General features: G+C 31.8%; 1 protein-coding gene across 1 annotated transcript; it reads left to right on the forward strand.

The window, feature by feature from the left end:
• The first annotated feature begins 3,958 nt into the window (after positions 1–3,958).
• Positions 3,959–6,094, forward strand: LOC135130541 (sodium-coupled monocarboxylate transporter 2-like). The gene is made up of 8 exons (XM_064057944.1): positions 3,959–4,131; positions 4,179–4,456; positions 4,510–4,732; positions 4,783–4,923; positions 4,973–5,191; positions 5,241–5,511; positions 5,565–5,806; positions 5,860–6,094. Exons 1-8 carry the CDS (start codon positions 3,965–3,967, stop codon positions 6,038–6,040), a joined length of 1,722 nt encoding a protein of 573 aa, XP_063914014.1. The 5' UTR covers positions 3,959–3,964; the 3' UTR covers positions 6,041–6,094.
• Positions 6,095–16,518: the final 10,424 nt, after the last annotated feature.

Consider the following 16,518-nt stretch of genomic DNA (forward strand, 5'->3'; position numbering starts at 1 on the left):
TACGTATCAGAGGCAACTGAAAAACGTGTATGTATTAACATTCTTAATCTAAGATGACAGGCGTAACAGTATACGTGAGAGTCAAACAGAGAAACTATAAACAAAACGACCATCGGTTTTATTGCTTCGACTTCCGCTTATTACATAAAACATTGGGTTTTATTTTAATTCTTGACGGTGAAATTCACAATTGGTTGATTATAAACATGTCTATTTCACATTCGCGGACCCAAGTGAACGCATAAAACAAATGCAGGTCTGTAATGTTAAAGTCGATGTAAATAAGCGTGCTACCCTTATGTTTCAACCGTTTTTCCTTTAACAAATTTTGTGTCTATCAAATTGGGTTAGTTGGGGTGTAATACTAATAATAAGTGTTGCCTAATTTAATCAATAAAATAAATTGACTTCATTAATTTTTTTGAACCACCTCTTAAGAAAATCTAAAAAATATGAATGGAATGATAAATCACAAGTACAAACTCATCATATTTTTTGCATTTTAGATAGGATTTATTCAGCAAAATTTAAGGGTGAAGTCATCAATTTTTTTAGGAGGGATGAACAATACATTTTGAACAAAAGTTTACCATGCTTATAATAACTTTAAAATATTCCCAAGATTTCAAAGCATTCGGTTTTGTAATTCCTGATTAAATCGATAAAATAAATTCACGCCTTCATTAGTTTTTTTGAGTCACCCTGCATATGCAAATCCAAAAATATGAATGGAATGATAAATCACAAGTACAGACTCATCATATTTTGTACATTTTAGATACGATTTATTCGGCAAACTTTTGAGCTGACGTCATTAGTTTTTTGTAGAAGATAACCAAATATATTTTGACTAAAAATTTATTATGCTCTTTATAACCTTAAAACATCTGCAAGATTTCAAAGCATTCGGTTTTGTAGTTCCTGATTAAATCAATAAAATAAATTTACGCATTCATTAATTTTTTTGAGTCACCCTGTATATGCAAATCGAAAAAATTTGAATGGAATGATAAATCACAAGAAGAGACTCACCATATTTTGTACATTTTAGATAGGATTTATTCAGCAAAATTTTGTGGTGACGTCATAAATTTTTGAGGGGGGACGACCAAATCGTTTTGATCAAAAATTTACCATGCTTCTGATAATTTTAAAATATCTTCAAGATTTCGAAGCATTCGGTTTTGTAGTTCCTGAGTAAATCAGTAAAATAAATTTACGCTTTCATTTATTTTCTTGAATCACCCTGTATATGCAAATCCAAAAAATATGAATGGAGTGATAGATCACAAGTACAGACTGATCATATTTTGTACATTTTAGATGTGATTTATTCGGCTAATTTTCGAGCTGACGTCATCAAGTTTTTGGAGGGGATAAGCAAATATATTTTGACTAAACATTTATTATGCTCTTTATAACCTTAAAACATGTGCAAGATGTCAGAGCATTCCGTTTTGTAGTTCCTGATTAAATCAATAAAATATATTTACGCATTCATTAATTTTTTTGAGTCACTCTGTATATGCAAATCCAAAAAATATGAATGGAGTGATAAATGACAAGTACAGGCTCATCATATTTTGTACATTTTAGATATGATTTATTCGGCAAACTTTCGAGCTGACGTCATCACGTTTTTGGAGGGGATAAGCAAATATATTTTGACTAAACATTTATTATGCTCTTTATGACCTTAAAACATCTGCAAGATTTCAGAGCATTCGGTTTTGTAGTTCCTGGTTAAATCAATAAAATATATTTACGCATTCATTAATTTTTTTGAGTCACCCTGTATATGCAAATCCAAAAAATATGAATGGAGTAATAGATCACAAGTACAGACTCATCATATTTTGTACATTTTAGATATGATTTATTCCACAAACTTTTGAGCTGACGTCATCAAGTTTTTGGAGGGGATAAGCAAATATTTTTTGACTAAAGATTTATGATGCCCTTTATAGCCTTAAAACATCTGCAACATTTCAAAGCATTCTGGTTAGCAGATTAAAAATTAAATTTCAAAATGTTGTTTTATAATTTTGATTTTTTTTCCAAAAATCTGGACGTTTCGGGTGAAAAGTCGATTCAGAGTTGTAAACTACAACTGTAGGACTATGTTATTTTATACAATTGAAAACCCATTTACCATGTACAATTTTGAAGTGACGTCATCGCATTAGTGGTGGGGATGATTAGACAAATTTTGGTTAGCGTTTTACCATCTACATGATATTCTTAATATAAGTACAAAATTTCACAACAATCGGTCGAGTACTTTCGGAGATTATCTGTCTAATAAAAATCCGGGACAACAGACGGACAGACGGACAGACGGACAGACGGACGGACAGACGGACGGACAGACGGACAGACAGACGGAAATGGGAGACCTATTTCTTCGTCTTCTAGGGGTCATGAAAGATCGAGAAAACGTAAAAGTAGAGAGTCGGCCGACGGACTCGATTACAATACTTCCTTTGCTTACGCTCGGGAAGTAAAAATATTACAAAAATATTCCAGGACCACTACCGCTCCCGATTTTAGGTAATGCGTTAGAATTCGGTTCGACAACAAGTAAATGCGTATCTATCTGTCATGATACACAAGGTAAAACATTTTTATTTTAGAACTATTACACACCTTACACAAATATGAGAATAAGTATGGAGAAATATACAAAATACAAATTCGTCCAATACGTAATTTCATAATAGTAACTGAGTACAAATTTCTTGAATATATTTTGTGTAGCATGAAACTGTTAACTAAATCCCAGAGTTATGATTTCTTGAGGTCTTGGTTAGGAACCGGTTTGCTGACTAGTGATGGTATCATCCTCTAATTTTTTGATGTAAATACTTCAGTTATTGATATCATAGGGATAAAATGGAAAAAACATCGGAAAATTTTAACGTGGGCGTTTCATTTTCCAATTTTAAAGCAGTCTATCAAAGTATTTGAAATATGTAGTACAAAGTTAGTGGAAAAATTACAAACAGAAATTGGAAATACGGCTGTTGATGTTTATCCCTACGAAACGTTATGTACGTTGGACATAATTTGCAATAAATATTTTAGTGTAACTTAAGTATCAAAATAATTAAGATTTTTGAAATCACTTGTCAGAAAGTACAATGGTAGTGACCATAAACGCTCAAGATGATGACCAGTCTGAATATGTCCAAAGCGTTAAAGCTATGACACGCATTATTATCGAAAGAGCTCTCTCTCCATTGCAAATGTACGATTTCTTGTATCCTTTGATAAATCTTACAGTGTTATTAGGCAAAAATTACAAAAGTTGCAAAATATATATGAGTATGTCGCATTATTATTTTTTTAATCTTCACAGGAATGTCAGTCTATGAGGTAATAACTTTAATACTAAGAGTAATAAAAATGTATAACAAAAAACTGTTCAAAGCGTTCTTCGAAAGTTAAAATCATATCAACCTTAAATCTATAAAAAGAGATAAAATAAATATATATTTTATGCTGGACTGAAATTTGGTCAGGTTATTCTAATATACTTACTCTGCATAACCGATTTATCCTTTATTATCTTGAATGTTCTGTGAACATCAAAAGTACCTATAAAACATCACTTTTCTTTAAAGTACTGAAACGTTGATTAAAACGAACCTACGATTAGAAAGAAGACGACAACCGCCAACAGTTTACTCAGCAAAATTTTAAATAACGTCAAAAAAAATTTTTTTTTATTTAAGTATGATCAACCTCTTGATATCCACACTGCAGTTCTTTGTTGCGTAAATTTCACACAACCCGTTTGAATTATTATCGCGTAGAATTCACGCTTCGTCAACATTAACAATTTTAACAAAATAATTTATGGCACTTATGTTTACATTTGTTTTTTATCAAGTTTATTACTATAAACTACTTAGACTACCAAAACAGAACAGAACATTTAAGCCTAGTTGCTAAACAAGCCACAATGTTCTACTGGTACGACTATTTTTTGGTATTCTTTGTACTCGTTACAAGCGTGTTGATTGGTATTTATTTTGGTTGTTTTGGTACTAAACAGTCAACCGTTAAAGAGTACCTTTCCGGAGGAAAACAAATGAAAATTTTTCCAATAGCTCTATCGGTAACAGTCAGGTACGACACTTACTTTTTCAGCACACACCTACATTATATAATTTTAGTCACTTTTCTGGTATTACTCTAATTGCAGTCCCAGCAGATGTTTACAAGTATGGCGCATTCTATGTGTTCACATGCTTATCTGCTGTTCTTTTGGTTATTGCTGCAATGTATGTTTATTATCCTGTATTGTTTAAAGGCGACTACAGTAGTATTTATGAATACTTGGAAGTAAGGTTTAATCGTAAAATCAGATTGCTTAGTTCTTTTTTGTACATTTTGTACGAAAATCTTTTACTTCCTGTAGTCGTTTATACTCCAGCACTAGCACTGTCAGTTGGTAGGTGAAAAATTTCGTAATGAAGGTACAAAATTATAAGCAAAATATTTTAGTTACAGGAATTAATGTACATTTAATAGTCTTGTTATTATGTGGTACATGCGTGTTTTATACAGCTGTTGGAGGTTTACGAACAGTGATTTGGACAGACATTTTTCAATTTGTTGTAGTTATGGTCGCTTTTTTAACAGTTTGTGGCGAAGGAATTAACTCAGCAGGAGGTATATCATCAGTTTGGAATAAATCAGTATCCGGAAAACGATTTGATATTTTTGAGTACTATGCTCTCACAATGATTATTTTTTTTAACACAATTTATCTTGTAGTTTCGACCCAAACCCAACAAAAAAAGACTCATTCTGGATATGTACAGTGGGTCTCGCGGTTAGATTTTTGTTTTACATTTGTTTATCTCAATCGAGCGTCCAAAAATATATGAGTCTTTCAACACTCCGCCGTTGTAGATGGTATGACAATTTTTGTTTAGTTCATTTTGTATTTTGTGTAAATGTGTAGGTCCCTTTCACTGTCCGGCCTCTGTTGGTGTGTAGTTAACATATGTGCCGTTTCTGTTGGTTTAATAATATATGCTAATTACCACAACTGCGACCCTGTAATGGATAAAAAGATTACAAAGAATGACCAAATTGTAGCTTACTATGTACAGCAAGTTGCCAAAAAGATTCCAGGTATCTCTGGGTTATTTATGGCTGCACTATTAAGTTCTGCAATAAGGTTGTAGCAAGGGGTTAATTGACTTTAAAAATTACTTATGAGTTTTTAGCACTTTATCATCGAGTTTAAATTCGTTATCTGGTGTTATTTATCACGACTTCGTCAGAAAATTTTCAAAGAAATCATTTACTGAGAAGACCAGCGTGACAATTATGAAAGTTATTGTAGTTATTGAGGGAATTTGGTGCACTTCTATGATTTTCGTTATTCAATATTTGGGTGAAATTCTGCCGTTAGCCATTGCTATTACAGGATTAATAGATGGACCATCGTTGGGATTATATACCTTGGGAATATGCTTTCCACAAGTAGACTCCACGGTTACTGAATTCTGTACGTATTTATTATCGGGTTGAAAAACTTTTATTTTTAGAGCGCGTTCTACGGGACAATTGGAGGTGTGATTTTTGTATCAGCTATCTATTTTCCTTCTATATATTATAAACAAAAACAAGTGTTCGTATTTCCCGCCAAGGAACTCAGGGTCAGTGGCTGCAATGTTACCAATCACACATTTTACATGGCTTCAAAATACTCGAACTCTTTTCATGAAAATTTTACCAGCAACAGTTACAATGTCGAAGGGCTGGATGTTATTAAGTCAACAACCAAATTGTAAATAATATCACCGATGCTTATTTATTTGTGTTACCTCTTTATATTTTTAGGGATGACTTCAGTGCCAATCAAACATTTTTCTTTTTTCGAATTTCTTACGCCTACTACTGTTTGCTGGGAGCACTTGTAACTATAATTTTGGGATTAATTGTAACATACATTAGAAAGTGTAAAACAAAATCACGCGCTGATCACGCACGGCCAGCAAACCTACCATTGCTGGTAAAATAATTACCACACACAAAATTTTTCCTCATATGTTGATCTATAAACAAAGGATAAATGAAAACGTTTTAATAAAGTATCTCAAAACTTACTTAAATTTATATTACGGAACAATTATATAATTTTTATAAAAGTATACAGAGCGCACAAATGTTTTTACGAGGACTACATTTTACAGAATTCGAAGACAATAAATGGAACAAATAAATCCAGTCAACAAGACTCGTAAGTTGTTCAACCACCTATCGCGTCATAAGAACAATTATCATAAGCTCTACTTGATTGAATTTAGGAACATTAGCAGAACTACATTACAATTTATCACAGATATTGAAATTTTGTTCAAACATTGACCTTGATTTCGTCATCACAGTGTACTAACTAAAATTAATCATTCATCCTCCTGGAAAAGTTGAACACGTAATCTCAAATATCATTAAAAAAAATTACAGTCACATTATGTAGCTTGCCGTATTCCTCGACCGGCATTTTAATAATTTAACCTATTGTTAACTACACGGATACGTGTCCTAAAAAAGTTTCGATAAAAGAATTTTTATTTCGTAATCGATAGGCAACGAAGGTATTCCAATATACAAAAAAGGCGACTTTAAGGAAGGTTTAATTTTAAGTATTTTGTCGTTTGTCTTTTGAAAATCTCTGTGTATATGTTTGATATATAGGTGACCTTAAAAATAAACGATTTATTTTTGAAAAAGTTTTTAGTGTAGAAATCAACTTCGTATCTTTCCCTGCTTGTATGCCAGAAATTTTCATTCTTGTCTCTCATGGTCTCATGGATTATTTTTTTAAGATTTGCTTCGATTTATCCCGCTTTCAAAGCGACCAGATTATTTGAATTTTGCCTTTTTTACTTTAATCCTTGTCTTCTTCTACCTGGAGCAATGAAACAGGATTATGCTTCTCTCGACATTTCCTTCTATTCTTTCCTATTCTGTATTAGCCTCGAAGTGTCCATCTAACTGATTTTTCTTTGGCACTGTGTATACGTATTATATTTTAGGCAGAAGCCTACGTAGTATCTATAGTTTTGCTTTGTCATTAGTGTCCTTCATCCTTTCAGTCAGATGTCAGATTAAACGGAAATTATGTGTCAAATTTATTCTGTTCATAAAACTATATCATTTTTCATTTCTTAATTTGTTGTCCATTAGGCTTTTGATACAACAAAATCAATAGGAGTAGTTTATTTTATTGCTACGAGTTTTTGTTTAGTTTTGTTTTTCTAGAAGCCTGGTATATATTTCTCATGATATACCTGTTAAAGTCATGTTTCTATAGCTATTGCACTCTTTACTATCTCCTTTCTTAAAGATCGGCATAATTATTCGCCTTCTCCAATCTTTTGTAGCCTTTTTGTCTGTTTCTACTAGATTTTCCTCTAATAATTTCCATAGTCATATCCACTACTCCAAGTTTGTCTTGGTAGTTTCTTCTTTCTTTCATGTTATTTTTCTCCTTTTCTCTTTATTGACATTTTATTTACATTTTCTTTATTATCCCTACCATATTCTTGTAACTTTCTGAAATGATCTTGCCACCTTTTCGTAATGTCTTGTGCTCTTGTTAATATTGTTTTCTTTCTATCTTTCACATTTTTAGTTTTATTAGTTTTAGCCTTTCTCATTTGTTTAGTGCACCATAGAAGAATTTTTCATTTTAACGGAAGTGTCATTTGTTTATTAGTTTTAATTACAGTTTTTGACTTTATTCGTTCTTTTTTTTATCTGTCATAATCATTTTGTTTCTTCTTATATGTGTTTCTTTTCTCCCATTGCTACTTTTATTTCATATAACCACCATTCTGTTCATTTTATATTATGTTTTTCTATTTTCTGACCAAACTTTATTTATTCATCCTCTGTAAAGTATTAATGACGTATTCCAGAATGTTCACTAGTAAATCAATGCCACTTAAAATCGCCTACTACGAAATAAAAATTTTTAATTTTAGTGTGTGATTTATACATATGATGTTATACTTGTGTCATTTTTGCATAAAAATCACAGAAACTGTTTTATATTAAACTAATGTAGTGATAAAAATTTATTTATTCTGTTGTTTTACTGTCTTGACAGGTTACCGCGTTTATTGCCACGGAATATGTAACAATATGGAAATCTTGAATGCGCTTAAATGTATTTTAGTAGTTTTGTTACATAATTGTAAGATCTTTATAACAAGAAATGTATAACTATTGTATTTGATATTGTTATCGCGTATTACGGTAGTTCGGCGTCATAATCAAAATTATGAACCGGGCATAGCGTTCAAAGGTGATTGGTGAATGTGATTTGTTGTAAGAAACTTGCTAAAAAACGAATAAGCATTATACAATTTGCTACCTTTGTTTTGTACAACAAAATGACGAACACAAACAAATAAGACGAAGAATGAAATTTAAGCAGTACTTAAATACTTTGTATGTCGGGGCATAGAAAAGACAAGAGAGAACAAATGGCTAATAAAAGCCGAAAGAAGATCATGAAGAAAAAGACACAAACAAAGTCACACAGTAATTTCCCTCAGCATTCCACAGGAATGTGAGTTAAAAACGAAACCGTGAGTTTATAATGATAACGAATGTGTTGGAAGTTCTGATTTACTTAATCAATAAAATAAATAAATTAATTTTTTTGGGCCACTTGTTTACACAAATCAATAAAATATGAATGCAATGAGAAATTATAAGTAAAAACTCGTTATATTTTGCACATTTTGGGTATATTAGGCAAAAATTGAGATAACCTTATCAATTTTTTGGGGGGAATAAACAGAATTTTGATTAATAATTTACCATGGTTACAATGACTTTAAAACGTCTGCAAGATTTCAAAGCATTCAGTTTTGCAATTCTTTATTTATTCAATAAACTAAATTGACTGATTTATTAATTACAAGTACAGACTGATCATATTTTGCACATTTTAGATGGGATTTATTCGGCAAAACTTTGAGATGATGTAATAAATTTTTTCGGGTTGATAAACAGATATATTTTGATTAAAAAGTCACCAAGGAACTACTGAACGGAACTTTTCTATGTCGTTGTTTTCTTTCGCTTTTGAAGTTGCTTTCAACATGGAATATTCTGGCTATAACGATGCCGGACACAATTTTTGGGACTGTAAAATACATTTTAAAAATTGGTCTAAAGAGTTTAGACAGTACTTCCCTCGCTGTCGGAAACTTGACGACTGCATGCCTATTGTGTTTTTTTTTTCTCATTACATTTTTGTAGTGGGAATTTAAAAAAAAATTGCGATGACGTCATCAACATTTTTGCAAGGACACGTATATCAGTTGGGATAGATGTAGTGTAATACTAAGAATAAAATTATTATATTCTCAAATTTTCGGGAAAATGAATTGGGTCGTTTGAATATTGATTTGTAATAATCAATAAAATAACGAAACAATTTACTCACGTATACCTACGTATCAGAGGCAACTGAAAATCGTGTATGTATAAACATTCTTAATTTAAGATGACAGGCGTAACAGCATACGTGAGAGCCAAACACAGAAACTGTAAACAAAACGACCGTCGGTTTTATTGCTTCGACTTCCGCTTATTATATAAAACATTGGGTTTTATTTTAATTCTTGACGGTGAAATTCACAATTGGTTGATTATAAACATGTCTCTTTCACATTCGCGGAATCAAGTGAACGCATAAAACAAATGCAGGTCTGTAATGTTAAAGTCGATGTAAATAAGCGTGCTACCCTTATGTTTCAACCGAGTTTTTCCTTTAACAAATTTTGTGTCTACCAAATTGGGTTGGTTGGGGTGTAATACTAATAATAAGTGTTGCCTTTAATTTAATCAATAAAATAAATTGACTTCATTAATTTTTTTGAACCACCTCTTAAGAAAATCTAAAAAATATGAATGGAATGATAAATCACAAGTACAAACTCATCATATTTTTTGCATTTTAGATAGGATTTATTCAGCAAAATTTAAGGGTGACGTCATCAATTTTTTTAGGAGGGATGAACAAATACATTTTGAACAAAAGTTTACCATGCTTATAATAACTTTAAAATATTCCCAAGATTTCAAAGCATTCGGTTTTGTAATTCCTGATTAAATCGATAAAATAAATTCACGCCTTCATTAATTTTTTTGAGTCACCCTGCATATGCAAATCCAAAAATATGAATGGAATGATAAATCACAAGTACAGACTCATCATATTTTGTACATTTTAGATACGATTTATTCGGAAAACTTTTGAGCTGACGTCATCAGTTTTTTGTAGAAGATAACCAAATATATTTTGACTAAAAATTTATTATGCTCTTTATAACCTTAAAACATCTGCAAGATTTCAAAGCATTCGGTTTTGTAGTTCCTGATTAAATCAATAAAATAAATTTACGCATTCATTAATTTTTTTGAGTCACTCTGTATATGCAAATCCAAAAAATATGAATGGAGTGATAAATGACAAGTACAGGCTCATCATATTTTGTACATTTTAGATATGATTTATTCGGCAAACTTTCGAGCTGACGTCATCAAGTTTTTGGAGGGGATAAGCAAATATATTTTGACTAAACATTTATTATGCTCTTTATGACCTTAAAACATCTGCAAGATTTCAGAGCATTCGGTTTTGTAGTTCCTGATTAAATCAATAAAATATATTTACGCATTCATTAATTTTTTTGAGTCACCCTGTATATGCAAATCCAAAAAATATTAATGGAGTGATAGTTCACAAGTACAGACTCATCATATTTTGTACATTTTAGATATGATTTATTCCACAAACTTTTGAGCTGACGTCATCAAGTTTTTGGAGGGGATAAGCAAATATTTTTTGACTAAAGATTTATGATGCTCTTTATAGCCTTAAAACATCTGCAACATTTCAAAGCATTCTGGTTAGCAGATTAAAAATTAAATTTCAAAATGTTGTTTTATAATTTTGATTTTTTTTCCAAAAATCTGGACGTTTCGGGTGAAAAGTCGATTCAGAGTTGTAAACTACATGTGTAGGACTATGTTATTTTATACAATTGAAAACCCATTTACTATGTACAATTTTGAAGTGACGTCATCGCTTTAGTGGTGGGGATGATTCGACAAATTTTGGTTAGCGTTTTACCATCTACATGATATTCTTAATATAAGTACAAAATTTCACAACAATCGGTCGAGTACTTTCGGAGATTATCTGTCTAATAAAAATCCGTGACAACAGACGGACAGACGGACAGACGGACAGACGGACAGACGGACAGACGGACAGACGGACAGACGGACGGACAGACGGACAGACGGACGGACAGACGGACAGACGGACAGACAGACGGAAATGGGAGACCTATTTCTTCGTCTTCTAGGGGTCATGAAAGATCGAGAAAACGTAAAAGTAGAGAGTCGGCCGACGGACTCGATTACAATACTTCCTTTGCTTACGCTCGGGAAGTAAAAATATGAATGGAGTGATAAATGACAAGTACAGGCTCATCATATTTTGTACATTTTGGATATGATTTATTCGGCAAACTTTCGAGCTGACGTCATCAAGTTTTTGGAGGGGATAAGCAAATATATTTTGACTAAACATTTATTATGCTCTTTATGACCTTAAAACATCTGCAAGATTTCAGAGCATTCGGTTTTGTAGTTCCTGATTAAATCAATAAAATATATTTACGCATTCATTAATTTTTTTGAGTCACCCTGTATATGCAAATCCAAAAAATATTAATGGAGTGATAGTTCACAAGTACAGACTCATCATATTTTGTACATTTTAGATATGATTTATTCCACAAACTTTTGAGCTGACGTCATCAAGTTTTTGGAGGGGATAAGCAAATATTTTTTGACTAAAGATTTATGATGCTCTTTATAGCCTTAAAACATCTGCAACATTTCAAAGCATTCTGGTTAGCAGATTAAAAATTAAATTTCAAAATGTTGTTTTATAATTTTGATTTTTTTTCCAAAAATCTGGACGTTTCGGGTGAAAAGTCGATTCAGAGTTGTAAACTACATGTGTACGACTATGTTATTTTATACAATTGAAAACCCATTTACTATGTACAATTTTGAAGTGACGTCATCGCTTTAGTGGTGGGGATGATTCGACAAATTTTGGTTAGCGTTTTACCATCTACATGATATTCTTAATATAAGTACAAAATTTCACAACAATCGGTCGAGTACTTTCGGAGATTATCTGTCTAATAAAAATCCGTGACAACAGACGGACAGACGGACAGACGGACAGACGGACAGACGGACAGACGGACAGACGGACAGACGGACGGACAGACGGACAGACGGACGGACAGACGGACAGACGGACAGACAGACGGAAATGGGAGACCTATTTCTTCGTCTTCTAGGGGTCATGAAAGATCGAGAAAACGTAAAAGTAGAGAGTCGGCCGACGGACTCGATTACAATACTTCCTTTGCTTACGCTCGGGAAGTAAAAATGCTAAAAAATGTTAGATGATAAATGAGAGATGAGCATAAACCCAGCATAATACCTTTTTCTGACGTTTATTGTTACAAAGCAACGTACACCATCTCATAAAGGTTTTTGAAATGGGGGAAATAATTTAGTGCGCAGCCTTAAGAAACATTTTGCGTCACTAAAAATCTCCTGATAAAACATAGAAATAGACGATTTCGGATAAAATAAGCTTCAGTATTAGAAAAAATTTTTAAAATAACACGGTGTTTTATAGTTATTTATTATACAAGCGGTTAAAGTGAATGTTTAATGAGCGGTCAGTTTAAGGCGAGAGCGGCGTATGCCGCGAGCGCCTTAAGACCGCGAGTTACACATTCATTTTAACCGCGAGTGTAATACAAAATTTTATTCAATTTTGACAACCCCAAGTCCCAAATTGTGAAAAAATTGGTGACTCAAAGTTCAGACTCGAAAAACGTCAGAATTGACAGCGACCAAATAAAAGTTTTATATGCGTAGAATTTAGTGTACAATATCAGGTGTGTGTGTGTAGTATGTGACTCTGGCGACGGTTGTTTGTTTATTTTAAACAAACTAAAATTATCGAAAAATTGCAAAATCATGCAAGATTCTAACGACAAAACCCACTGATATTTCTAATTTCAAGTATTCTCTTTATTTAAGATCGTGTGGTGTTGGGAGATGCTTTTCTAGTTATAAAAATGTCCTAACAAAGAAAAGGAAACATTTTTCTGCTGAAAATTAAAAAAAATATTTCATTTGTCATGCAAATTTTAACGAAGATTAGCATCACTGATTATATAAAATAATAAAATAAATGTATATCTTGAAGAAAACCAGACGTTGTGTAAAATTATTTTTCCCAAAACTTCCCTAAAGCGTTTATTTTGCCATTTCTCGGGCCTAAATTCCCCGATTTTATCGTTTATTTTAGGACCAATTTTGGCGTCTTTTTAGCCTAAAATCCGCTCTTTACACTTATGTGTTATTTCGCAGGGAAAGTATTAGCATGGTAGATTGGACTCGCATATAGTTCAACTGGAAAATTTATAACATTTATAACAATACTAATGGTCTAGAGTCGAAGTACATATCTTCATAGATGTATTTATTTTCCGCATGTCATACGTGTCGTATTAACCTCGCGGGCAATTTTTCAGCAGTTCGTTGTATTTTTCTTAAATTTTGATTCCATTTAAGTAATGACCACATTCGTTGCCATAATTACAGCTATGTGCATTGTAGTGTTAGTGCTGTGGTTGGCTCGTCAACTTAACAAAAATAAAAAATATTACAAAAATATTCCAGGACCACTGCCGCTCCCGATTTTATTCTACATTAATGTAGTACTTATACTAACAACTAACGTTTGATATTTATGAGCTTATGTTTCACTCATATATACGAGATGTTCTATAAATAACTCCTATGAAAATTATTTAGATAATAAATGATAATTTGGATTAAATTTCCTAAATATAAAATACTTATCCCTGAGTTGGTGCTGAAGCAACCATTATTTTTCTTCATTTTTGAAGTAGTCTGTATTTTTTTTTTAATTTTCGCAGGAATGTTAATGTGGTAATATTTCATCTGTTGAAGCGTTTTCCAAAAATTAAGATCATAGCAACCACTTCATCGTTAGTGCTCACAATTGAGAATAAAATTACATATTGTAAAGGTTAAAATTAACCACTACGTAAATATAATAATATATTGTACATTTTATAAAAATAAATTTACAAAGTGTTGCATATGAGCTATATATGCAACACTTTGTAAATTTAAAATAAAATAATTGTAAACAAGTACTTTGCTGCTGGGACCAAAGTAATTGTTTTGCTTATAAACGTGCAATTAAAAAATTAAAATCTGATGTTTTTGGGTTATTGTAGCAATCAGTGTTTCTACCTACAAGTATGATTAAATCTTCTCTTATGATTTATTATCAAAATGTTAGAGGTCTAAATACTAAAACAAACATCTTGTATAATGCATCTCTTATAGATCATTTCAAGGTGATTGCATTTACGGAAACGTGGTTAAATTCTACTATTAATAGTTGTGAACTTTTTAATCTTTCCCTGTACAATGTTTTTCGAGGTGATCGCAAGTATCACTTGTTGAATAAACAAAGAGGTGGTGGTGTTATGTTGGCGGTTGATAAATCCTATAGAGCAGTCCAATTGGAGGTTCCCAATGTTCCAGACATAATTGATTTACTTTGTGTTAAAGTATTTTTATCATCTAGATTCATATACGTCATTGTGCTATATATTCCACCAGGTATAAATGTTGAAGAGTATGATGCTATTGTTGACTCTATTATGTCTCTTGAGTGTTTATACAATAACAGAATTGTAATTCTAGGTGATTTTAATATCCCTGAAATAGGAATATCAAAGGCATCACATGCGGTACGAATTCTAGAAAAACTCTTTACCTTAGAACAATCTAATCATATTGTTAATATAAATGGCAGGATTCTAGATCTTATTTTTCATAATTTTACGCGTTGTATTGTCACTCGTGCTAATGATCCTGTATTACAGGAAGATAATCATCACCCACCTCTGTTAATTGACTTAAGTATAAAACATAACACTCATACTCTAACCTATAGATCGAAAGGTGGCTTTAATTTTAAGAAGGCGAATTTTAGTCAACTCTATGATGAAATATTTAGGTATGATTGGTCAATGATTCATAATTCTAGTGATCCTTCTGATGCTTTGAATTTATTTTATGAACATCTTAATATGTTATTTGAGAAATCAGTGCCCAAGAAAAAATCCATAAAAACATCTTATCCTATCTGGTTTACATTGGAGATAATAAAAAATATAAAATTAAAACACAGAGAATTGAAAAAATATAAGCGTACTAAAAATATTGTCCATTATAATAATATGAGTTCTCTTAGAAAAACTATTAAACGAGATGCTGCTAAAGCATATAACGAATATGTTGAGTCTATGGAAGCAAGCATAAAAACAAATCCAAATAAATTCTGGGCTTTTGTTAACTCCAAAAGGAAATTCTCTGATCTACCGCATTGTTTCACCTATAATAATGAAGAACACACCGATCCGCAAAACATTGCAGATTTATTTGCATCATTCTTTGCATCAACGTATAAAGATCATAATGATATAACCGAGGATACAACTAACTGCAATAATCTCCAACATAAAGTTCTACATAACTCTTGTCTAAATATTAATAAAATAGAAGAAAATGATGTACTCAAGGCAATTAAGCGATTAAAAACATCCATGACAGCTGGACCAGACTTTATACCTGCATTTATGATTAAGGATTGTGCATATATTTTTGCCAAACCATTGTGTAAGATTTTCAATTTAATAATAAACACATGTAGCTATCCAGATATATTTAAATTGACACGTACATGCCCCGTTTTCAAAAAAGGTGACAAATGTTTGGTTGAGAACTATAGACCAATCTCTATAATGTGTAATTTTGCCAAAATATTTGAATTTATCATATCAGACTTAATAGCGTTCCATATTAACAAAATTATATCCGAACATCAGCATGGATTCATTTATAAAAGATCTAGAGTCACAAACCTTTTATCTAAAACTCAATATATATCCGAATGCCTTGATAGAGGTAATCAGGTGGACGTTATATATCTGGATTTCTCCAGGGCGTTTGATAGTATTAATCACACATTGCTCCTTGATAAACTTGAATGTTTTGGATTCTCAGACTCTTTTATTCTTTTACTAAATTCCTATTTATCTAATAGGTCTACATATGTGAATTATAGGGGTTTTACCTCTTACACATTTACCCAATCATCTGGTGTACCACAAGGGTCAGTTCTTGGACCTCTCCTCTTTGTTTTATATATAAATGACATCACGGAAACACTTTATACTAAACATCTGTTGTATGCTGATGACCTTAAGATTTACCATGAAATAAAAAATACATCTGATTGTTCAATGTTACAGCAGAACTTACAAA

The sequence above is a fragment of the Zophobas morio genome, unplaced genomic scaffold (genome assembly GCF_036711695.1).
Source record: "Zophobas morio isolate AGI-343-1 ecotype UQ-CSIRO unplaced genomic scaffold, CSIRO_AGI_Zmor_V1 ptg000017l, whole genome shotgun sequence".
NCBI classification, from domain to species: domain Eukaryota; kingdom Metazoa; phylum Arthropoda; class Insecta; order Coleoptera; family Tenebrionidae; genus Zophobas; species Zophobas morio.